The sequence below is a fragment of the Ranitomeya imitator genome, chromosome 3, assembly GCF_032444005.1.
Source record: "Ranitomeya imitator isolate aRanImi1 chromosome 3, aRanImi1.pri, whole genome shotgun sequence".
Lineage (NCBI taxonomy): Eukaryota > Metazoa > Chordata > Amphibia > Anura > Dendrobatidae > Ranitomeya > Ranitomeya imitator.
In genome coordinates, this window is record NC_091284.1 from 217,196,291 (window position 1) to 217,221,551 (window position 25,261).

A 25,261-nucleotide genomic window follows, 5' to 3' on the forward strand; every position below is an offset into this window, starting at 1 on the left:
TCTGATCGAACGTTGCTTTATTGTTGTTTACAGGTTCTTAATCAAAGAGCCCAAATCCCATGTCTTCATCGGACTCCTCAGATTCTTCCTTCTTTTCTTCTTCTTTCTTTTCTGTTGGGATAAAAGATATAGAGAAGTTTAGAAGCCAATCCAGAGGCCATCACACACTCACATCACTGGCTAACGAGGACGTAACATTACTTCTTGCATAAAATCTGGACATGTGAATACATGCGACTAGAACGTCATGTAGGACACTTATTCTAGGTACAATGATTACTATAGGCTAGACTGTGGGAAAAGTGATTAGCCGTCTGTGCTTATTTTAGCTGTCAATCTACAAAAGGGAGTGATATGACATTGGAAAAAGCAGCTTTCCTACACAATCAGTAACACTCTTCATGTACGGTGCCTCGTATTAAAGGGGTTGTCCTCTACTAGTACCAGCACTGTTCCAGGGATGTTGCCGTGGGGTCTCCCATGGCTCTCAAGACTTTGTTATCCCACCGATGCCCTGCAGCAAATCAGCAGCCGCTAATGGGCTGCAGTACTCAGACCTTCCCTAAACGGCTGAGCCTAAGGGTACCGTCACACTATACGATTTACCTACGATCACGACCAGCGATATGACCTGGCCGTGATCGTAGGTAAATCGTAGTGTGGTCGCTGGGGAGCTGTCACACAGACAGCTCTCCAGCGACCAACGATGCCGAGGTCCCCGGGTAACAAGGGTAAACATCGGGTAACTAAGCGCAGGACCGCGCTTAGTTACCCGATGTTTACCCTGGTTACAAGCGTTAAACTAAAAAAAAACAAACAGCACATACTTACATTCTGGTGTCCGTCAGGTCCCTTGCAGTCTGCTTCCCGCACTCAGTGACTGTCGGCCGTAAAGTGAAAGTGAAAGCACAGCCGCTGTGCTCTGCTTTCACTTTACGGCCGGCAGTCACAGTGCGGGAAGCAGAGACGGCAAGGGACCTGACGGACACCAGAATGTAAGTATGTGCTGTTTGTTTTTTTTAGTTTAACGCTTGTAACCAGGGTAAACATCGGGTAACTAAGCGCGGTCCTGCGCTTAGTTACCCGATGTTTACCCTGGTTACAAGCGAACGCATCGCTGGATCGCATCGCTAGATCGGTGTCACACACACCGATCTAGCGATGACAGCGGGAGATCCAGCGATGAAAGAAAGTTCCATACGATCTGCTACGACGTACGATTCTCAGCAGGATCCCTGATCGCTGCTGCGTGTCAGACACAGCGATATCGTAACGATATCGCTGGAACGTCACGAATCGTACCGTCGTAGCGATTGAAATGTTATAGTGTGATGGTACCCTAAGTAAGCAGGAGCACAGCAGGTTGATAGCGGGCACTGAATGTAATGCAGCCAATGTAATGTAAGCCCTGAGAGATCCGACGTGGCATCACTGGGACGGTGCAGGGAAGATATGACAGTTATCAGTATAGGTTATTTTTATTTTACAATAAGGAATATACCGTATATACTCGAGTATAAGCCGAGATTTTCAGCCCATTTTTTGGGGCTGAAAGTGCCCCTCTCGGCTTATACTCGGGTCAGCTTATACTCAAGTATATACGGTAATATTTAAGAAGGTGCTACCCAGGTAGTGTACAGCCCCTTTAACACATAATCTTCAATTGTTATATATTTTTTGGGTCCAAAGTTCTGTGCCAGTTCTTTTTTAATGAGTGGTTGGAAGTCAATATCTACTTACTGCATGTAGTATTAGCATACAGTCCCGTGTATAATAGTTTGCACTAGGCACCATCTAGTGGTGGATGATCAGAGGTTTATAGGTGTTACCCGAGCATGCTCGTGTCCTATCAGTGTCTTCGGCGGGCTCAAATAATCTCTGAGTCCCCGCAGCTGTTCCGACAGCCACAACACATGCAGCCAGGGCACATCCAGGCGATGGAACACAATCACGTGCTGTTCTGGCTCCGTTCACAATGTACACCCAGTCGCAGGCAATAACAGCTGGCATAAGTCCGTAATATTAGATGCCTGGACAAAACCTTTAATTCTAGCCATCTTACCTGATGCGGCAGCTCCGCCAGCAGCTGGAGCAGCAGATGCAGGAGCAGCAGCCACAGCGCCACCGGACGGTACTGAACAAAGCTTGGAAAGGCCTGAGCAAAAAAAAGACAAAATTGTGAAGCCATCTCATGGGATAATCTGACATTGCAGCTCCAGCAAAGACGTACTGACGTGATCCAGAACACTTGGCTGAATACTCACACAGCGTTTTACATAAGTTTGTGAACCCTTTTCCTTTTATGGTCAAAACTGCTTTAAAAAAAAAAGGAGCGGGGAATTTTAGTGAAAATGCTGTTTTTTTTACTCCTCCCCTTCTTCCAAGGGCCATATTTTTTTTTTCAGGCTCACAATGACAAACGTACAATAGCTTATTTTTTTCCCCGAACGAGTTGTAGTTTTGAATGACACCATACAAAGTACTGGAAAATGGAAAAAATCCCAAGTGCGGCGAGATTGTGAAAAATAAAACAATTAAAAAAATGCAATTTTGCCATAGTACTTTGGTTTTACACATTCTTTCTCTGCTAAAAATGACAAACATGCTTCTCCAGGTCAGTATGATTACGGCGATAGCAAACTAGTATACATTTTTTTTTACCACTTTTAAAATGGGTAAAAAGAAAAAAAATGATATATATTTTTTTGCTCCGTTTTGCCATTTTGAGAACCATAACAGTTCTATTTTTCTGCTGACTGAGCCGTGTCAGGGCTTGTTTCTTGTGTGGCGAGCGGAAGCTTTTATCGCTACCAATGTTAATTATAAAAGACATTGTGATCACACTTAGGGAGGAGCGGGGACTGGAAAGCCACAACTCTGCCAGCTTCATTTTTCTTGTTACAACTTTCAGGCTATGTGCGCACGTCAAGATTTCTTGCAGAAATTTCCTGAACAAAACCGGATATTTTCTGCAAGAAATCCGCATGCGTTTATTTGGCGGTTTTTTTTTTTTCTGCGGATTTTTCCGGAGGTTCCCAATGCAATAATATAGTGGGAAATCCGCAAAAAAATCCACAAAATTAATGAACATGCTGCCTTTTTTCACGATGCGTTTTTCTTTGCGTAAAAACAAAATGCAACATATGCACAAAAATTGCGGAATGCATTATAAATGATGGGATGCATATGCGTGCGTTTTTATAGCGAAAAAACGCGAAAAATCCAGAACGTGTGCACACAGCCTTTCAGTATGTGTTATTACGGTAATTATATATTGGAGAGGACTTGACGTTTAAAGACGCAGAGATGCCAAATACGTTATTTTATTTACTTTTAAAAATAGGTAGAAAAGGGAAGGGGCAATTTTATTTTATTGGCCCGCCATGGGGAACTTGAACCTGCGATTACTTGATCGCTTAACACTATATATTGCAATACCACAATATGTTGTGAAAATCTTGGTCACAAGCTGAGCTTCACAGACATACCAAAATGGCAACTGGGGGCCATCAGCAAGCCTAGGCTGCCATATTATCCCATGGGCACTGCACAATCGAGTACCGGGAAGCATGGCGCTTCCGGTGCTGATGCCAGACACAGGTACTGACTATGTGACACAGCCGGCATCAGACGCATGTGGGGAGATCCTGGCTCCTGAGCCCTCTCTACACATGATCACCCCCACAATCATGTGCATGTACAGTGGTTTTCCGTTAAGGGGTTAAAGTGAATTACTAAAAAGCCAGAGAGATGAATGTAAGGGCACGGTCAGATAAATGTATTTTTTGTCCATGTGGAAAACTGACGGCACACAGACCCAATGTTGGCCATTATTCCCAGTCTGGGCCAGACCAGTGCCCATAAATAGCGTACATGCTACTCCTGCATCAGTCCGCTATTTGCAGATGTGACCAGCCCAAATATAACCCATCAGCGTGATTCCCCCCACAGATTTCTCTACAGGGCTGGAAATGCTTGCGCTCATCGTCTCCTTGTACATTTACAAATGTTGCTAAATTATGTGAAGTGAAACAAGTGTCCCCCATTACAGATGACTGGGTGGGCTGTATATTACAGAAGTTAATGGATATAAACGTTAAATAAAGAAAATATTCCCCTTTACCACCAAGCCAGGATATTTACTACAGTGATGCAACTTTATTCCTATTTACCTGAATTGATCAGATCATTTAGGTTTTTCCCACCAAGTTCAGACACCACCTATTTAACAAAACAGAAGAGAGTAAATTAACACTGGTCATTAGATGGGGGAACAACTGTGACCACCAAATCACTGTAAGGCATGCATGTGTTATTTACACAAGACAATATGGCTCCCATTCCAGTTGCTGGTACTTGTGGTGCTGCTGGACCTATTTCTACACAATGCTCTCAATCTAAACCTCAGAAAGTGAAATAGTTTACTGCAGAGAAAGCCGCATATATTACTAGGGCTTTAGGAATGGCAGTGGGGTCCCCCTCACCGCTCTGACATTATGTGGCTTTAGAATCTACAGGCACAGACTGGCAATAGGCAGGCGGACTCAGATCTGCAGCAATCAGCTTTTCCAGGCATATGCCAAGGAGTCTCTGGGTCATGGAAGGAGCCCAGTGGAGAATCACCATTCAGCGGAATATACCACGGACACGTTGGGCGTCACTGACCTTGTTGACGCGTTCATCATCAGCATCAATTCCAACACTGGACAAGATTTTCTTAAGGTCCTTTGCTGATGGACTGCTGTTACCACCGAGGGTAGCAAGCAGGTAAGCGGCCACGTAACGCATTCTGCAATACAATAACCATGGTGAGGATCATAGTAAAACACATGCAACAACAGGCAAACAGCCAAGTACCTAACAGGGAACTTCCAGCTTTTGAATGAAGTAAAAGAGAAAGCAGCTGGCAAATAACTCCTTGTGTGCAAACCGCATGTAAGCGGACAGAGTGAAATCCTAACAGTGGGTATATTACACACGGGTACGAACCTGAATGTTTTACTCCTCCAACAAGTTTGCACAACATCCCTTTAAATATATCTGTAGAATATTTGTGAGTTTATTAAAGTGGAGGACAACCTAATCCCACCCGTGTCGCTCCTTAGATGCCAAGATCAATGCTGAACTAGAGTTGGTGCGACTCAATTTCCACATCCAAGTCCCATCGGCCATGACAGTGGTCAGAGGCCACGGAACAGAAGCCGTCTTCTCACCGGATGGCATCCACGGCTCTTGATTAGCACAATGTCAGGACACACATATACGATGTTGTGCCAGGCCTGGAAGAGCCATGGATGTACTCAGATAAGAGCCTTGGGATGTGCGAATTGATTCGTACCAACTCTAATGCGGACATCAAGATCTAAGTGATTAAAAGAGGGAGAAAGCCATCACCCAAGGGTGATCTCAGCACCGAACAAAAAACCAGTCACTGGAGCAATCATACAGCCCCACAGAATCAGCCTACATTCACACAACCAGTATGATCTGTATGAAACTAATCCAGTAAGGCTACTTTCACACTGCTGTCTTTTTAGACCCGTCACAATGCGTCTTTTTGGGAAAAAAACGCATCCTGCAAATGTGCCCGCAGGATGCCTTTTTTCCCATAGACTTGTATTGCCGACGGATTGAGACGTATGGCCACACGTCGCGTCCGTCGTGCACTGGATGCGTCGGTATTTGGCGGTCCGTTGCAGAGGAAAAAACGTTCAAGGAAACGTTTTTTCGTACGTCGTGTCCTGCATTTCCTACCGCGCATGTGAGGCCGGAACTCCGCCCCCTCCTCCCCGGAGGGGCACTATGGGCAGCGGACACGTTGAAACACTGCGTCCGCTGCCCATGTTGTGCAGAAAATCACCACTGTCTGTCGGTACGTTGCGCCGACGCTTTGTAACGGCCCCGTACCGACGGAAGTGTGAAAGAAGCCTAAGCAAAAAAATGAATCAGTTTCCAAAGGACACAAAAAAGGATGGGCATTTACCTGATCCACATGCGTCAAAGTAAAAAAACAAAACAAAACATGATTCAGTAGCTGCTGTCACGTGGCACCAAGGAACAAAGAACGTTACTTCTCCGAACAGCCACAGACCTTCAGTCATAGAGGCATGCCGGCCGGCTAGTCACCACTCAGCACTGAGAGCAATGGCTGTAAGCACAGTATACACTGGCCCTGTGACACTGCACCAAGCGCTATCAAAGTACAACGCATGTACACTTATCGCGTAGCCACCCCAGGCACGCACATGTTCTTACCGCATAGCCACCCCAGGCACGCACATGTTCTTACCGCATAGCCACCCCAGGCACGCACATGTTCTTATCGCATAGCCACCCACGTGGTCTTACCGCGTAGCCATCCCGGGCATGCACATGTTCTTACCGCGTAGCCACCCCGGGCACGCACATGTTCTTATCGCATAGCCACCCACGTGCTCTTACCGCATAGCCACCCCGGGCACGCACATGTTCTTACCGCGTAGCCACCCCGGGCACGCACATGTTCTTACCGCGTAGCCACCCCGGGCACGCACATGTTCTTATCGCATAGCCACCCACGTGCTCTTACCGCGTAGCCACCCCGGGCACGCACATGTTCTTACCGCGTAGCCACCCCGGGCACGCACATGTTCTTACCGCGTAGCCACCCCGGGCACGCACATGTTCTTACCGCGTAGCCACCCCGGGCACGCACATGTTCTTACCGCGTAGCCACCCCGGGCACGCACATGTTCTTACCGCGTAGCCACCCCGGGCACGCACATGTTCTTACCGCGTAGCCACCCCGGGCACGCACATGTTCTTACCGCGCAGCCACCCCGGGCACGCACATGTTCTTACCGCGTAGCCACCCCGGGCACGCACATGTTCTTACCGCGTAGCCACCCCGGGCACGCACATGTTCTTACCGCGTAGCCACCCCGGGCACGCACATGTTCTTACCTCGTAGCCACCCCGGGCACGCACATGTTCTTACCGCGTAGCCACCCCGGGCACGCACATGTTCTTACCGCGTAGCCACCCCGGGCACGCACATGTTCTTACCGCGTAGCCACCCCGGGCACGCACATGTTCTTACCGCGTAGCCACCCCGGGCACGCACATGCTCTTACCGCGTAGCCACCCCGGGCACACACATGTTTTTACCGCGTAGCCACCCCGGGCACGCACATGCTCTTACCGCATAGCCACCCCGGGCACGCACATGTTTTTACCGCGTAGCCACCCCGGGCACGCACATGTTCTTACCGCATAGCCACCCCGGGCACGCACATGTTCTTACCGCGTAGCCACCCCGGGCACGCACATGCTCTTACCGCATAGGCACCCCGGGCACGCACATGCTCTTACCGCATAGCCACCCCGGGCACGCACATGTTCTTACCGCATAGCCACCCCGGGCACGCACATGTTCTTACCGCATAGCCACCCCGGGCACGCACATGTTCTTACCGCATAGCCACCCCGGGCACGCACATGTTCTTCCGCATAGGCACCCCGGGCACGCACATGTTCTTACCGCGTAGCCACCCCGGGCACGCACATGTTCTTACCGCGTAGCCACCCCGGGCACGCACATGTTCTTACCGCTTAGGCACCCCGGGCACGCACATGTTCTTACCGCGTAGCCACCCCGGGCACGCACGTGCTCTTACCGCATAGCCACCCCAGGCACGCACATGTTCTTACCGCATAGCCACCCCAGGCACGCACATGTTCTTACCGCGTAGCCATCCCGGGCACGCACGTGCTCTTACCGCATAGCCACCTCAGGCATGCCTGTATAACTGAAAGATGGCAGATCTTCGGAGGAAAAAGAAGTGAATTTTCTCCTAGGAGCTGGACTTTCAGCTCCTGCAGGGGAATAGCGTTACCCGACGTGACAGGTGGTCTTTATGGGGTTAGTTCCACTTTAGTCAACTATCATCTAAGCACAGAACAGGAAAGAAGTTGCTGATCACTGGGGGTCTGAGCACTGAGCCATTCTCGGGTATGGTGGTGGGGAGAGACCCCCGGCGATCTGCAAGTCCGCAGACGAGGGGATAACTAGCAGAGCTGGGATTAATCCTTCACGTGGAGCGGAGCGTCCTGTCTGCCAGGATGGTTTCTGCAGAATCCCCTCACCACAATGTGCGGCCAGCTCAGCAGGATGGAGGTTACTGTCGGGACGGCGGCCACATGGGGCATCAGGGTGGGCTCCCTGTATACAGTGGGAATACGCCCCATCTGTGCCCCCCAGGTCTCTACCAGCACAGCCCCTGCCCCCTCACACATGATCTTACCGCGTAGCCACCCCGGGCACGCACATGTTCTTACCGCGTAGCCACCCCGGGCACGCACATGTTCTTATCGCGTAGCCACCCACGTGCTCTTACCGCATAGCCACCCCGGGCACGCACATGTTCTTACCGCGTAGCCACCCCGGGCACGCACATGTTCTTACCGCGTAGCCACCCCGGGCACGCACATGTTCTTACCTCGTAGCCACCCCGGGCACGCACATGTTCTTACCGCGTAGCCACCCCGGGCACGCACATGTTCTTACCGCGTAGCCACCCCGGGCACGCACATGTTCTTACCGCGTAGCCACCCCGGGCACGCACATGTTCTTACCGCGTAGCCACCCCGGGCACGCACATGTTCTTACCGCGTAGCCACCCCGGGCACGCACATGTTCTTACCGCGTAGCCACCCCGGGCACGCACATGTTCTTACCGCGTAGCCACCCCGGGCACGCACATGTTCTTACCGCGTAGCCACCCCGGGCACGCACATGTTCTTACCGCGTAGCCACCCCGGGCACGCACATGTTCTTACCGCGTAGCCACCCCGGGCACGCACATGTTCTTACCGCGTAGCCACCCCGGGCACGCACATGTTCTTACCGCGTAGCCACCCCGGGCACGCACATGTTCTTACCGCGTAGCCACCCCGGGCACGCACATGTTCTTACCGCGTAGCCACCCCGGGCACGCACATGTTCTTACCGCGTAGCCACCCCGGGCACGCACATGTTCTTACCGCGTAGCCACCCCGGGCACGCACATGTTCTTACCGCGTAGCCACCCCGGGCACGCACATGTTCTTACCGCGTAGCCACCCCGGGCACGCACATGTTCTTACCGCGTAGCCACCCCGGGCACGCACATGTTCTTACCGCGTAGCCACCCCGGGCACGCACATGTTCTTACCGCGTAGCCACCCCGGGCACGCACATGTTCTTACCGCGTAGCCACCCCGGGCACGCACATGTTCTTACCGCGTAGCCACCCCGGGCACGCACATGTTCTTACCGCGTAGCCACCCCGGGCACGCACATGTTCTTACCGCGTAGCCACCCCGGGCACGCACATGTTCTTACCGCGTAGCCACCCCGGGCACGCACATGTTCTTACCGCGTAGCCACCCCGGGCACGCACATGTTCTTACCGCGTAGCCACCCCGGGCACGCACATGTTCTTACCGCGTAGCCACCCCGGGCACGCACATGTTCTTACCGCGTAGCCACCCCGGGCACGCACATGTTCTTACCGCGTAGCCACCCCGGGCACGCACATATTCTTACCGCGTAGCCACCCCGGGCACGCACATGTTCTTACCGCGTAGCCACCCCGGGCACGCACATGTTCTTACCGCGTAGCCACCCCGGGAACGCACATGTTCTTATCGCATAGCCACCCACGTGCTCTTACCGCATAGCCACCCCGGCACGCACATGTTCTTACCGCGTAGCCACCCCGGGCACGCACATGTTCTTACCGCATAGCCACCCCGGGCACGCACATGTTCTTACCGCATAGCCACCCCGAGCACGCACTTGTTCTTACCGCATAGCCACCCCGGGAACGCACATGTTCTTACCGCATAGCCACCCCAGGCACGCACATGTTCTTACCGCGTAGCCACCCCGGGCACGCACATGTTCTTACCGCGTAGCCACCCCGGGCACGCACATGTTCTTACCGCGTAGCCACCCCGGGCACGCACATGCTCTTACCGCATAGCCACCCCGGGCACGCACATGTTTTTACCGCGTAGCCACCCCGGGCACGCACATGCTCTTACCGCATAGCCACCCCGGGCACGCACATGTTTTTACCGCGTAGCCACCCCGGGCACGCACATGTTCTTACCGCTTAGCCACCCCGGGCACGCACATGTTCTTACCGCGTAGCCACCCCGGGCACGCACATGCTCTTACCGCATAGGCACCCCGGGCACGCACATGTTCTTACCGCGTAGCCACCCCGGGCACGCACATGTTCTTACCGCGTAGCCACCCCGGGCACGCACATGTTCTTACCGCGTAGCCACCCCGGGCACGCACATGTTCTTACCGCGTAGCCACCCCGGGCACGCACATGTTCTTACCGCGTAGCCACCCCGGGCACGCACATGTTCTTACCGCGTAGCCACCCCGGGCACGCACATGTTCTTACCGCGTAGCCACCCCGGGCACGCACATGTTCTTACCGCGTAGCCACCCCGGGCACGCACATGTTCTTACCGCGTAGCCACCCCGGGCACGCACATGTTCTTACCGCGTAGCCACCCCGGGCACGCACATGTTCTTACCGCGTAGCCACCCCGGGCACGCACATGTTCTTACCGCGTAGCCACCCCGGGCACGCACATGTTCTTACCGCGTAGCCACCCCGGGCACGCACATGTTCTTACCGCGTAGCCACCCCGGGCACGCACATGTTCTTACCGCGTAGCCACCCCGGGCACGCACATGTTCTTACCGCGTAGCCACCCCGGGCACGCACATGTTCTTACCGCGTAGCCACCCCGGGCACGCACATGTTCTTACCGCGTAGCCACCCCGGGCACGCACATGTTCTTACCGCGTAGCCACCCCGGGCACGCACATGTTCTTACCGCGTAGCCACCCCGGGCACGCACATGTTCTTACCGCGTAGCCACCCCGGGCACGCACATGTTCTTACCGCGTAGCCACCCCGGGCACGCACATGTTCTTACCGCGTAGCCACCCCGGGCACGCACATGTTCTTACCGCGTAGCCACCCCGGGCACGCACATGTTCTTACCGCGTAGCCACCCCGGGCACGCACATGTTCTTACCGCGTAGCCACCCCGGGCACGCACATGTTCTTACCGCGTAGCCACCCCGGGCACGCACATGTTCTTACCGCGTAGCCACCCCGGGCACGCACATGTTCTTACCGCGTAGCCACCCCGGGCACGCACATGTTCTTACCGCGTAGCCACCCCGGGCACGCACATGTTCTTACCGCGTAGCCACCCCGGGCAGGCACATGTTCTTACCGCGTAGCCACCCCGGGCAGGCACATGTTCTTACCGCGTAGCCACCCCGGGCAGGCACATGTTCTTACCGCGTAGCCACCCCGGGCAGGCACATGTTCTTACCGCGTAGCCACCCCGGGCACGCACATGTTCTTACCTCGTAGCCACCCCGGGCACGCACATGTTATCGCATAGCCACCCACGTGCTCTTACCGCATAGCCACCCCGGCACGCACATGTTCTTACCGCGTAGCCACCCCGGGCACGCACATGTTCTTACCGCATAGCCACCCCGGGAACGCACATGTTCTTACCGCATAGCCACCCCAGGTACGCACATGTTCTTACCGCATAGCCACCCCAGGCACGCACATGTTCTTACCGCGTAGCCACCCCGGGCACGCACATGTTCTTACCGCGTAGCCACCCCGGGCACGCACATGTTCTTACCGCGTAGCCACGCACATGTTCTTACAGCGTAGCCACCCCGGGCACGCACATGTTCTTACCGTGTAGCCACCCCGGGCACGCACATGTTCTTACAGCGTAGCCACCCCGGGCACGCACATGTTCTTACCACATAGCCACCCCGGGCACGCACATGTTCTTACCGCATAGGCACCCCGGGCACGCACATGTTCTTACCGCATCGGCACCCCGGGCACGCACATGTTCTTACCGCATAGCCACCCCGGGCACGCACATGTTCTTACCGCATAGCCACCCCGGGCACGCACATATTCTTACCGCATAGCCACCCCAGGCACGCACATGTTCTTACCGCATAGCCACCCCAGGCACGCACATGTTCTTACCGCGTAGCCACCCCGGGCACGCACGTGCTCTTACCGCATAGCCACCCCAGGCACGCACATGTTCTTACCGCATAGCCACCCCAGGCACGCACATGTTCTTACCGCATAGCCACCCCAGGCACGCACATGTTCTTACCGCGTAGCCATCCCGGGCACGCACGTGCTCTTACCGCATAGCCACCCCAGGCATGCCTGTATAACTGAAAGATGGCAGATCTTCGGAGGAAAAAGAAGTGAATTTTCTCCTAGGAGCTGGACTTTCAGCTCCTGCAGGGGAATAGCGTTACCCGACGTGACAGGTGGTCTTTATGGGGTTAGTTCCACTTTAGTCAACTATCATCTAAGCACAGAACAGGAAAGAAGTTGCTGATCACTGGGGGTCTGAGCACTGAGCCATTCTCGGGTATGGTGGTGGGGAGAGACCCCCGGCGATCTGCAAGTCCGCAGACGAGGGGATAACTAGCAGAGCTGGGATTAACCCTTCACGTGGAGCGGAGCGTCCTGTCTGCCAGGATGGTTTCTGCAGAATCCCCTCACCACAATGTGCGGCCAGCTCAGCAGGATGGAGGTTACTGTCGGGACGGCGGCCACATGGGGCATCAGGGTGGGCTCCCTGTATACAGTGGGAATACGCCCCATCTGTGCCCCCCAGGTCTCTACCAGCACAGCCCCTGCCCCCTCACACATGATCTTACCGCGTAGCCACCCCGGGCACGCACATGTTCTTACCGCGTAGCCACCCCGGGCACGCACATGTTCTTATCGCATAGCCACCCACGTGCTCTTACCGCATAGCCACCCCGGCACGCACATGTTCTTACCGCGTAGCCACCCCGGGCACGCACATGTTCTTACCGCATAGCCACCCCGAGCACGCACTTGTTCTTACCGCATAGCCACCCCGGGAACGCACATGTTCTTACCGCATAGCCACCCCGGGCACGCACATGTTCTTACCGCGTAGCCACCCCGGGCACGCACATGTTCTTACCGCGTAGCCACCCCGGGCACGCACATGTTCTTACCGCGTAGCCACCCACGTGCTCTTACCGCATAGCCACCCCGGGCACGCACATGTTCTTACCGCGTAGCCACCCCGGGCACGCACATGTTCTTACTGCGTAGCCACCCCGGGCACGCACATGTTCTTACCGCGTAGCCACCCCGGGCACGCACATGTTCTTACCGCGTAGCCACCCCGGGCACGCACATGTTCTTACCGCGTAGCCACCCCGGGCACGCACATGTTCTTACCGCGTAGCCACCCCGGGCACGCACATGTTCTTACCGCGTAGCCACCCCGGGCACGCACATGTTCTTACCGCGTAGCCACCCCGGGCACGCACATGTTCTTACCGCGTAGCCACCCCGGGCACGCACATGTTCTTACAGCGTAGCCACCCCGGGCACGCACATGTTCTTACAGCGTAGCCACCCCGGGCACGCACATGTTCTTACCGCGTAGCCACCCCGGGCACGCACATGTTCTTACCGCGTAGCCACCCCGGGCACGCACATGTTCTTACCGCGTAGCCACCCCGGGCACGCACATGTTCTTACCGCGTAGCCACCCCGGGCACGCACATGTTCTTACCGCGTAGCCACCCCGGGCACGCACATGTTCTTACCGCGTAGCCACCCCGGGCACGCACATGTTCTTACCGCATAGCCACCCCGGGCACGCACATGTTCTTACCGCATAGCCACCCCGGGCACGCACATGTTCTTACCGCATAGCCACCCCGGGCACGCACATGTTCTTACCGCGTAGCCACCCCGGGCACGCACATGTTCTTACCGCGTAGCCACCCCGGGCACGCACATGTTCTTACCGCGTAGCTACCCCGGGCACGCACATGTTCTTACCGCGTAGCCACCCCGGGCACGCACATGTTCTTACCGCGTAGCCACCCCGGGCACGCACATGTTCTCATCGCATAGCCACCCACGTGCTCTTACCGCATAGCCACCCCGGCACGCACATGTTCTTACCGCGTAGCCACCCCGGGCATGCACATGTTCTTACCGCGTAGCCACCCCGGGCACGCACATGTTCTTACCGCGTAGCCACCCCGGGCACGCACATGTTCTCATCGCATAGCCACCCACGTGCTCTTACCGCAAAGCCACCCCGGCACGCACATGTTCTTACCGCGTAGCCACCCCGGGCACGCACATGTTCTTACCGCATAGCCACCCCGAGCACGCACTTGTTCTTACCGCATAGCCACCCCGGGAACGCACATGTTCTTACCGCATAGCCACCCCAGGCACGCACATGTTCTTACCGCATAGCCACCCCGGGCACGCACATGTTCTTACCGCATAGCCACCCCAGGCACGCACATGTTCTTACTGCGTAGCCACCCCGGGCACGCACATGTTCTTACCGCGTAGACACCCCGGGCACGCACATGTTCTTACAGCATAGCCACCCCGGGCACGCACATGTTCTTACTGCATAGCCACCCCAGGCACGCACATGTTCTTACTGCATAGCCACCCCGGGCACACACGTTCTTACCGCATAGCCACCCCAGGCATGCCTGTATAACTGAAAGATGGCAGATCTTCGGAGGAAAAAGAAGTGAATTTTCTCCTAGGAGCTGGACTTTCAGCTCCTGCAGGGGAATAGCGTTACCCGACGTGACAGGTGGTCTTTATGGGGTTAGTTCCACTTTAGTCAACTATCATCTAAGCACAGAACAGGAAAGAAGTTGCTGATCACTGGGGGTCTGAGCACTGAGCCATGCTCGGGTATGGTGGTGGGGAGAGACCCCCGGCGATCTGCAAGTCCGCAGACGAGGGGATAACTAGCAGAGCTGGGATTAACCCTTCACGTGGAGCGGAGTGTCCTGTCTGCCAGGATGGTTTCTGCAGAATCCCCTCACCACAATGTGCGGCCAGCTCAGCAGGATGGAGGTTACTGTCGGGACGGCGGCCACATGGGGCACCATGGTGGGCTCCCTGTATACAGTGGGAATACTCCCCATCTGTGCCCCCAGGTCTCTACCAGCACAGCCCCTGCCCCCTCACACATGATCTTACCGCGTAGCCACCCCGGGCACGCACATGTTCTTACCGCGTAGCCACCCCGGGCACGCACATGTTCTTATCGCATAGCCACCCACGTGCTCTTACCGCATAGCCACCCCGGGCACGCACATGTTCTTACCGCGTAGCCACCCCGGGCACGCACATGTTCTTACCGCGTAGCCACCCCGGGCACGCACATGTTCTTACCGCGTAGCCACCCCGGGCACGCACATGTTCTTACCGCGTAGCCACCCCGGGCACGCACATGTTCTTACCGCGTAGCCACCCCGGGCACGCACATGTTCTTACCGCGTAGCCACCCCGGGCACGCACATGTTCTTACCGCGTAGCCACCCCGGGCACGCACATGTTCTTACCGCGTAGCCACCCCGGGCACGCACATGTTCTTACAGCGTAGCCACCCCGGGCACGCACATGTTCTTACAGCGTAGCCACCCCGGGCACGCACATGTTCTTACCGCGTAGCCACCCCGGGTACGCACATGTTCTTACCGCGTAGCCACCCCGGGCACGCACATGTTCTTACCGCGTAGCCACCCCGGGCACGCACATGTTCTTACCGCGTAGCCACCCCGGGCACGCACATGTTCTTACCGCGTAGCCACCCCGGGCACGCACATGTTCTTACCGCGTAGCCACCCCGGGCACGCACATGTTCTTACCGCATAGCCACCCCGGGCACGCACATGTTCTTACCGCGTAGCCACCCCGGGCACGCACATGTTCTTACCGCGTAGCCACCCCGGGCACGCACATGTTCTTACCGCGTAGCCACCCCGGGCACGCACATGTTCTTACCGCGTAGCCACCCCGGGCACGCACATGTTCTTACCGCGTAGCCACCCCGGGCACGCACATGTTCTTACCGCGTAGCCACCCCGGGCACGCACATGTTCTTACCGCGTAGCCACCCCGGGCACGCACATGTTCTTACCGCGTAGCCACCCCGGGCACGCACATGTTCTTACCGCGTAGCCACCCCGGGCACGCACATGTTCTCATCGCATAGCCACCCACGTGCTCTTACCGCATAGCCACCCCGGCACGCACATGTTCTTACCGCGTAGCCACCCCGGACACGCACATGTTCTTACAGCGTAGCCACCCCGGGCACGCACATGTTCTTACCGCGTAGCCACCCCGGGCACGCACATGTTCTTACAGCATAGCCACCCCGGGCACGCACATGTTCTTACAGCGTAGCCACCCCGGGCACGCACATGTTCTTACCGCGTAGCCACCCCGGGTACGCACATGTTCTTACCGCGTAGCCACCCCGGGCACGCACATGTTCTTACCGCGTAGCCACCCCGGGCACGCACATGTTCTTACCGCGTAGCCACCCCGGGCACGCACATGTTCTTACCGCGTAGCCACCCCGGGCACGCACATGTTCTTACCGCATAGCCACCCCGGGCACGCACATGTTCTTACCGCATAGCCACCCCGGGCACGCACATGTTCTTACCGCATAGCCACCCCGGGCACGCACATGTTCTTACCGCGTAGCCACCCCGGGCACGCACATGTTCTTACCGCGTAGCCACCCCGGGCACGCACATGTTCTTACCGCGTAGCTACCCCGGGCACGCACATGTTCTTACCGCGTAGCCACCCCGGGCACGCACATGTTCTTACCGCGTAGCCACCCCGGGCACGCACATGTTCTCATCGCATAGCCACCCACGTGCTCTTACCGCATAGCCACCCCGGCACGCACATGTTCTTACCGCATAGCCACCCCGGGCACGCACATGTTCTTACCGCGTAGCCACCCCGGGCACGCACATGTTCTTACCGCGTAGCCACCCCGGGCACGCACATGTTCTTACCGCGTAGCCACCCCGGGCACGCACATGTTCTTACCGCGTAGCCACCCCGGGCACGCACATGTTCTTACCGCGTAGCCACCCCGGGCACGCACATGTTCTTACCGCGTAGCCACCCCGGGCACGCACATGTTCTTACCGCGTAGCCACCCCGGGCACGCACATGTTCTTACCGCGTAGCCACCCCGGGCACGCACATGTTCTTACCGCGTAGCCACCCCGGGCACGCACATGTTCTCATCGCATAGCCACCCACGTGCTCTTACCGCATAGCCACCCCGGCACGCACATGTTCTTACCGCGTAGCCACCCCGGACACGCACATGTTCTTACAGCGTAGCCACCCCGGGCACGCACATGTTCTTACCGCGTAGCCACCCCGGGCACGCACATGTTCTTACAGCATAGCCACCCCGGGCACGCACATGTTCTTACAGCGTAGCCACCCCGGGCACGCACATGTTCTTACCGCGTAGCCACCCCGGGTACGCACATGTTCTTACCGCGTAGCCACCCCGGGCACGCACATGTTCTTACCGCGTAGCCACCCCGGGCACGCACATGTTCTTACCGCGTAGCCACCCCGGGCACGCACATGTTCTTACCGCGTAGCCACCCCGGGCACGCACATGTTCTTACCGCATAGCCACCCCGGGCACGCACATGTTCTTACCGCATAGCCACCCCGGGCACGCACATGTTCTTACCGCATAGCCACCCCGGGCACGCACATGTTCTTACCGCGTAGCCACCCCGGGCACGCACATGTTCTTACCGCGTAGCCACCCCGGGCACGCACATGTTCTTACCGCGTAGCTACCCCGGGCACGCACATGTTCTTACCGCGTAGCCACCCCGGGCACGCACATGTTCTTACCGCGTAGCCACCCCGGGCACGCACATGTTCTCATCGCATAGCCACCCACGTGCTCTTACCGCATAGCCACCCCGGCACGCACATGTTCTTACCGCGTAGCCACCCCGGGCATGCACATGTTCTTACCGCGTAGCCACCCCGGGCACGCACATGTTCTTACCGCGTAGCCACCCCGGGCACGCACATGTTCTCATCGCATAGCCACCCACGTGCTCTTACCGCATAGCCACCCCGGCACGCACATGTTCTTACCGCGTAGCCACCCCGGGCACGCACATGTTCTTACCGCATAGCCACCCCGAGCACGCACTTGTTCTTACCGCATAGCCACCCCGGGAACGCACATGTTCTTACCGCGTAGCCACCCCAGGCACGCACATGTTCTTACTGCATAGCCACCCCGGGCACGCACGTTCTTACCGCATAGCCACCCCAGGCATGCCTGTATAACTGAAAGATGGCAGATCTTCGGAGGAAAAAGAAGTGAATTTTCTCCTAGGAGCTGGACTTTCAGCTCCTGCAGGGGAATAGCGTTACCCGACGTGACAGGTGGTCTTTATGGGGTTAGTTCCACTTTAGTCAACTATCATCTAAGCACAGAACAGGAAAGAAGTTGCTGATCACTGGGGGTCTGAGCACTGAGCCATGCTCGGGTATGGTGGTGGGGAGAGACCCCCGGCGATCTGCAAGTCCGCAGACGAGGGGATAACTAGCAGAGCTGGGATTAACCCTTCACGTGGAGCGGAGTGTCCTGTCTGCCAGGATGGTTTCTGCAGAATCCCCTCACCACAATGTGCGGCCAGCTCAGCAGGATGGAGGTTACTGTCGGGACGGCGGCCACATGGGGCACCATGGTGGGCTCCCTGTATACAGTGGGAATACTCCCCATCTGTGCCCCCAGGTCTCTACCAGCACAGCCCCTGCCCCCTCACACATGATCTTACCGCGTAGCCACCCCGGGCACGCACATGTTCTTACCGCGTAGCCACCCCGGGCACGCACATGTTCTTATCGCATAGCCACCCACGTGCTCTTACCGCATAGCCACCCCGGGCACGCACATGTTCTTACCGCGTAGCCACCCCGGGCACGCACATGTTCTTACCGCGTAGCCACCCCGGGCACGCACATGTTCTTACCGCGTAGCCACCCCGGGCACGCACATGTTCTACCGCGTAGCCACCCCGGGCACGCACATGTTCTTACCGCGTAGCCACCCCGGGCACGCACATGTTCTTACCGCGTAGCCACCCCGGGCACGCACATGTTCTTACCGCGTAGCCACCCCGGGCACGCACATGTTCTTACCGCGTAGCCACCCCGGGCACGCACATGTTATCGCATAGCCACCCACGTGCTCTTACCGCATAGCCACCCCGGCACGCACATGTTCTTACCGCGTAGCCACCCCGGGCACGCACATGTTCTTACCGCATAGCCACCCCGAGCACGCACTTGTTCTTACCGCATAGCCACCCCGGGAACGCACATGTTCTTACCGCATAGCCACCCCAGGTACGCACATGTTCTTACCGCGTAGCCACCCCGGGCACGCACATGTTCTTACCGCGTAGCCACCCCGGGCACGCACATGTTCTTACAGCGTAGCCACCCCGGGCACGCACATGTTCTTACCGCGTAGCCACCTCGGGCACGCACATGTTCTTACAGCGTAGCCACCCCGGGCACGCACATGTTCTTACAGCGTAGCCACCCCGGGCACGCACATGTTCTTACAGCGTAGCCACCCCGGGCACGCACATGTTCTTACAGCGTAGCCACCCCGGGCACGCACATGTTCTTACCGCGTAGCCACCCCGGGCACGCACATGTTCTTACCGCGTAGCCACCCCGGGCACGCACATGTTCTTACCGCGTAGCCACCCCGGGCACGCACATGTTCTTACCGCGTAGCCACCCCGGGCACGCACATGTTCTTACCGCGTAGCCACCCCGGGCACGCACATGTTCTTACCGCGTAGCCACCCCGGGCACGCACATGTTCTTACCGCGTAGCCACCCCGGGCACGCACATGTTCTTACCGCGTAGCCACCCACGTGCTCTTACCGCATAGCCACCCCGGCACGCACATGTTCTTACCGCGTAGCCACCCCGGGCACGCACATGTTCTTACCGCGTAGCCACCCCGGGCACGCACATGTTCTTACCGCGTAGCCACCCCGGGCACGCACATGTTCTCATCGCATAGCCACCCACGTGCTCTTACCGCATAGCCACCCCGGCACGCACATGTTCTTACCGCGTAGCCACCCCGGGCACGCACATGTTCTTACCGCGTAGCCACCCCGGGCACGCACATGTTCTTACCGCGTAGCCACCCCGGGCACGCACATGTTCTTACAGCGTAGCCACCCCGGGCACGCACATGTTCTTACAGCGTAGCCACCCCGGGCACGCACATGTTCTTACCGCGTAGCCACCCCGGGTACGCACATGTTCTTACCGCGTAGCCACCCCGGGCACGCACATGTTCTTACCGCGTAGCCACCCCGGGCACGCACATGTTCTTACCGCGTAGCCACCCCGGGCACGCACATGTTCTTACCGCGTAGCCACCCCGGGCACGCACATGTTCTTACCGCATAGCCACCCCGGGCACGCACATGTTCTTACCGCATAGCCACCCCGGGCACGCACATGTTCTTACCGCATAGCCACCCCGGGCACGCAAATGTTCTTACCGCGTAGCCACCCCGGGCACGCACATGTTCTCATCGCATAGCCACCCACGTGCTCTTACCGCATAGCCACCCCGGCACGCACATGTTCTTACCGCGTAGCCACCCCGGGCACGCACATGTTCTTACAGCGTAGCCACCCCGGGCACGCACATGTTCTTACCGCGTAGCCACCCCGGGCACGCACATGTTCTTACAGCGTAGCCACCCCGGGCACGCACATGTTCTTACCGCGTAGCCACCCCGGGTACGCACATGTTCTTACCGCGTAGCCACCCCGGGCACGCACATGTTCTTACCGCGTAGCCACCCCGGGCACGCACATGTTCTTACCGCGTAGCCACCCCGGGCACGCACATGTTCTTACCGCGTAGCCACCCCGGGCACGCACATGTTCTTACCGCGTAGCCACCCCGGGCACGCACATGTTCTTACCGCATAGCCACCCCGGGCACGCACATGTTCTTACCGCATAGCCACACCGGGCACGCACATGTTCTTACCGCATAGCCACCCCGGGCACGCACATGTTCTTACCGCGTAGCCACCCCGGGCACGCACATGTTCTTACCGCGTAGCCACCCCGGGCACGCACATGTTCTTACCGCGTAGCTACCCCGGGCACGCACATGTTCTTACCGCGTAGCCACCCCGGGCACGCACATGTTCTTACCGCGTAGCCACCCCGGGCACGCACATGTTCTCATCGCATAGCCACCCACGTGCTCTTACCGCATAGCCACCCCGGCACGCACATGTTCTTACCGCGTAGCCACCCCGGGCATGCACATGTTCTTACCGCGTAGCCACCCCGGGCATGCACATGTTCTCATCGCATAGCCACCCACGTGCTCTTACCGCATAGCCACCCCGGCACGCACATGTTCTTACCGCGTAGCCACCCCGGGCACGCACATGTTCTTACCGCGTAGCCACCCCGGGCACGCACATGTTCTTACCGCGTAGCCACCCCGGGCACGCACATGTTCTTACCGCGTAGCCACCCCGGGCACGCACATGTTCTTACAGCGTAGCCACCCCGGGCACGCACATGTTCTTACAGCGTAGCCACCCCGGGCACGCACATGTTCTTACCGCGTAGCCACCCCGGGTACGCACATGTTCTTACCGCGTAGCCACCCCGGGCACGCACATGTTCTTACCGCGTAGCCACCCCGGGCACGCACATGTTCTTACCGCGTAGCCACCCCGGGCACGCACATGTTCTTACCGCGTAGCCACCCCGGGCACGCACATGTTCTTACCGCATAGCCACCCCGGGCACGCACATGTTCTTACCGCATAGCCACCCCGGGCACGCAAATGTTCTTACCGCGTAGCCACCCCGGGCACGCACATGTTCTCATCGCATAGCCACCCACGTGCTCTTACCGCATAGCCACCCCGGCACGCACATGTTCTTACCGCGTAGCCACCCCGGGCACGCACATGTTCTTACAGCGTAGCCACCCCGGGCACGCACATGTTCTTACCGCGTAGCCACCCCGGGCACGCACATGTTCTTACAGCGTAGCCACCCCGGGCACGCACATGTTCTTACCGCGTAGCCACCCCGGGTACGCACATGTTCTTACCGCGTAGCCACCCCGGGCACGCACATGTTCTTACCGCGTAGCCACCCCGGGCACGCACATGTTCTTACCGCGTAGCCACCCCGGGCACGCACATGTTCTTACCGCGTAGCCACCCCGGGCACGCACATGTTCTTACCGCGTAGCCACCCCGGGCACGCACATGTTCTTACCGCATAGCCACCCCGGGCACGCACATGTTCTTACCGCATAGCCACCCCGGGCACGCACATGTTCTTACCGCATAGCCACCCCGGGCACGCACATGTTCTTACCGCGTAGCCACCCCGGGCACGCACATGTTCTTACCGCGTAGCCACCCCGGGCACGCACATGTTCTTACCGCGTAGCTACCCCGGGCACGCACATGTTCTTACCGCGTAGCCACCCCGGGCACGCACATGTTCTTACCGCGTAGCCACCCCGGGCACGCACATGTTCTCATCGCATAGCCACCCACGTGCTCTTACCGCATAGCCACCCCGGCACGCACATGTTCTTACCGCGTAGCCACCCCGGGCATGCACATGTTCTTACCGCGTAGCCACCCCGGGCATGCACATGTTCTCATCGCATAGCCACCCACGTGCTCTTACCGCATAGCCACCCCGGCACGCACATGTTCTTACCGCGTAGCCACCCCGGGCACGCACATGTTCTTACCGCATAGCCACCCCGAGCACGCACTTGTTCTTACCGCATAGCCACCCCGGGAACGCACATGTTCTTACCGCATAGCCACCCCAGGCACGCACATGTTCTTACCGCATAGCCACCCCGGGCACGCACATGTTCTTACCGCATAGCCACCCCGGGAACGCACATGTTCTTACCGCATAGCCACCCCAGGCACGCACATGTTCTTACCGCATAGCCACCCCAGGCACGCACATGTTCTTACCGCATAGCCACCCCAGGCACGCACATGTTCTTACCGCGTAGACACCCCGGGAACGCACATGTTCTTACCGCATAGCCACCCCGGGCACGCACATGTTCTTACCGCATAGCCACCCCGGGCACGCACATGTTCTTACCGCGTAGACACCCCGGGCACGCACATGTTCTTACAGCGTAGCCACCCCGGGCACGCACATGTTCTTACTGCATAGCCACCCCAGGCACGCACATGTTCTTACTGCATAGCCACCCCGGGCACACACGTTCTTACCGCATAGCCACCCCGGGCACACACGTTCTTACCGCATAGCCACCCCAGGCACGCACATGTTCTTACTGCATAGCCACCCCAGGCACGCACATGTTCTTACCGCGTAGACACCCCGGGCACGCACATGTTCTTACAGCGTAGCCACCCTGGGCACGCACATGTTCTTACTGCATAGCCACCCCGGGCACACACGTTCTTACCGCATAGCCACCTCAGGCATGCCTGTATAACTGAAAGATGGCAGATCTTCGGAGGAAAAAGAAGTGAATTTTCTCCTAGGAGCTGGACTTTCAGCTCCTGCAGGGGAATAGCGTTACCCGACGTGACAGGTGGTCTTTATGGGGTTAGTTCCACTTTAGTCAACTATCATCTAAGCACAGAACAGGAAAGAAGTTGCTGATCACTGGGGGTCTGAGCACTGAGCCATGCTCGGGTATGGTGGTGGGGAGAGACCCCCGGCGATCTGCAAGTCCGCAGACGAGGGGATAACTAGCAGAGCTGGGATTAACCCTTCACGTGGAGCGGAGCGTCCTGTCTGCCAGGATGGTTTCTGCAGAATCCCCTCACCACAAAGTGCGGCCAGCTCAGCAGGATGGAGGTTACTGTCGGGACGGCGGCCACATGGGGCATCAGGGTGGGCTCCCTGTATACAGTGGGAATACGCCCCATCTGTGCCCCCCAGGTCTCTACCAGCACAGCCCCTGCCCCCTCACACATGATCCGGCACGATGGGGCGCACAGTGAACCCCCAAATCTACTCACTTTAAGTCTGTGAAAGACACGAAACGATGTGCACGCTCCTGTTCTTCGACTCCGAGAGGGAAAGAGAGAGCGAGCTGCGGGGTTTCCACAGCAAAGATTCAGGGGCAGCCGAGGTCAAAGGTCAAATGCTAACGCGATTTTAAATCAGAATAAAGCATACATTGTCGGTGTTTCTATTACATTTTCCAGCCAAAAAAATACGTTTTGCTAAAGTAATACATTTATTTAATGCCGAAAAATTGAAAGGTATTTTACAGTGAGCATGCGCAGTAGGGGGACTCAAGCGAGAAGCGGGCATAGTATGTCTACTACGCATGCGCGACAGAAGAACGTGTTCTTGGTGAACCCGGAAGCTTGCATTTGGCATGCGCACTTACAGGAGCAGAGCGAGGTGACGGAGCATGCGCGTTAGTGACACTAGTCATACGAAGGATACGGGCAGGCTGGAGATGTGTAAAGACCGGAGCTCTGCGTCAATGGCGGACTATAGAGATAGGACGTCAGCGCCCTCTAGCTGCTCACTAGGGAGGAGACGCTTTATGGATAGAGTGGCAGATTATGTAACTTTAGAATGAAAGTTTATAATGTAAATTGATTAATTTGCAACTATGTATTTTTATTTTTTTTCTCGTAAGTAATTTTTTGTTTTATTTAATCTTATTTTTTAAGTTGTGCTGGGAGCGGCTGTCATGTGACCACCAGTTGGCGCTATGCATGCTCCTGGATGGGCGTACGTCACTGAATGCAAGTGTATGGGGTGAGACCGGAAACCGTCTAGTCGGAATATGGCTGGGAGCGTGCATGACGGTACTGGTGGTCACATGACCGCCGTGGAGGCTTTTAAGGGGTCTTTCCTTACAATGGGTCATCAAAATCAGATTGTTCACAGTCTGACTCCTGGCATCCCCACTGATCAACTGATTGAAGGACCCCTGGCAGTGGAGCCTGAAAGATATTAGCAGCTTCATCCCATATAGGTGATTGGGACCACCACTTATCTGATACTGGTGACCGGTCCTCAGATTAGGCCTTATTCAGACATTAGCAGATCACGGTCAGACTACAGACCACCGTGCACAGCCGCAGGCCCCTTGACCTGAAATTGACAGCCTTTTACACATATATGTGGCTGTGGATTTCGGGTCAGGAAAGTCACCACTAGTCTGTGCATCATGGTCCATACACAATAG

At 57.0% G+C, this 25,261-nt stretch overlaps 1 protein-coding gene across 1 annotated transcript; it reads right to left on the minus strand.

The window, feature by feature from the left end:
* Positions 1-24,183, minus strand: LOC138669573 (large ribosomal subunit protein P2-like). Its single transcript, XM_069756140.1, has 5 exons — positions 24,072-24,183; positions 4,666-4,789; positions 4,173-4,221; positions 2,063-2,155; positions 1-111 (listed from the first exon to the last, which is right to left on the minus strand). Exons 2-5 carry the CDS (start codon positions 4,786-4,788, stop codon positions 38-40), a joined length of 339 nt encoding a protein of 112 aa, XP_069612241.1. The 5' UTR covers position 4,789; positions 24,072-24,183; the 3' UTR covers positions 1-37.
* Between the last annotated feature and the right edge of the window lie 1,078 nt (positions 24,184-25,261).

Coding starts and splice junctions, on each gene's coding strand:
- LOC138669573 (XM_069756140.1), bottom strand. CDS start 4,788: ATGCGTTACGTGGCCGCTTACCTGCTTGCTACCCTCGGTGGTAACAGC. Junction 4,222..4,665: donor ATGATGAACGCGTCAACAAG/GTCAGTGACGCC, acceptor TTTGTTAAATAG/GTGGTGTCTGAACTTGGTGG. Junction 2,156..4,172: donor AAATGATCTGATCAATTCAG/GTAAATAGGAAT, acceptor TTTTTTGCTCAG/GCCTTTCCAAGCTTTGTTCA.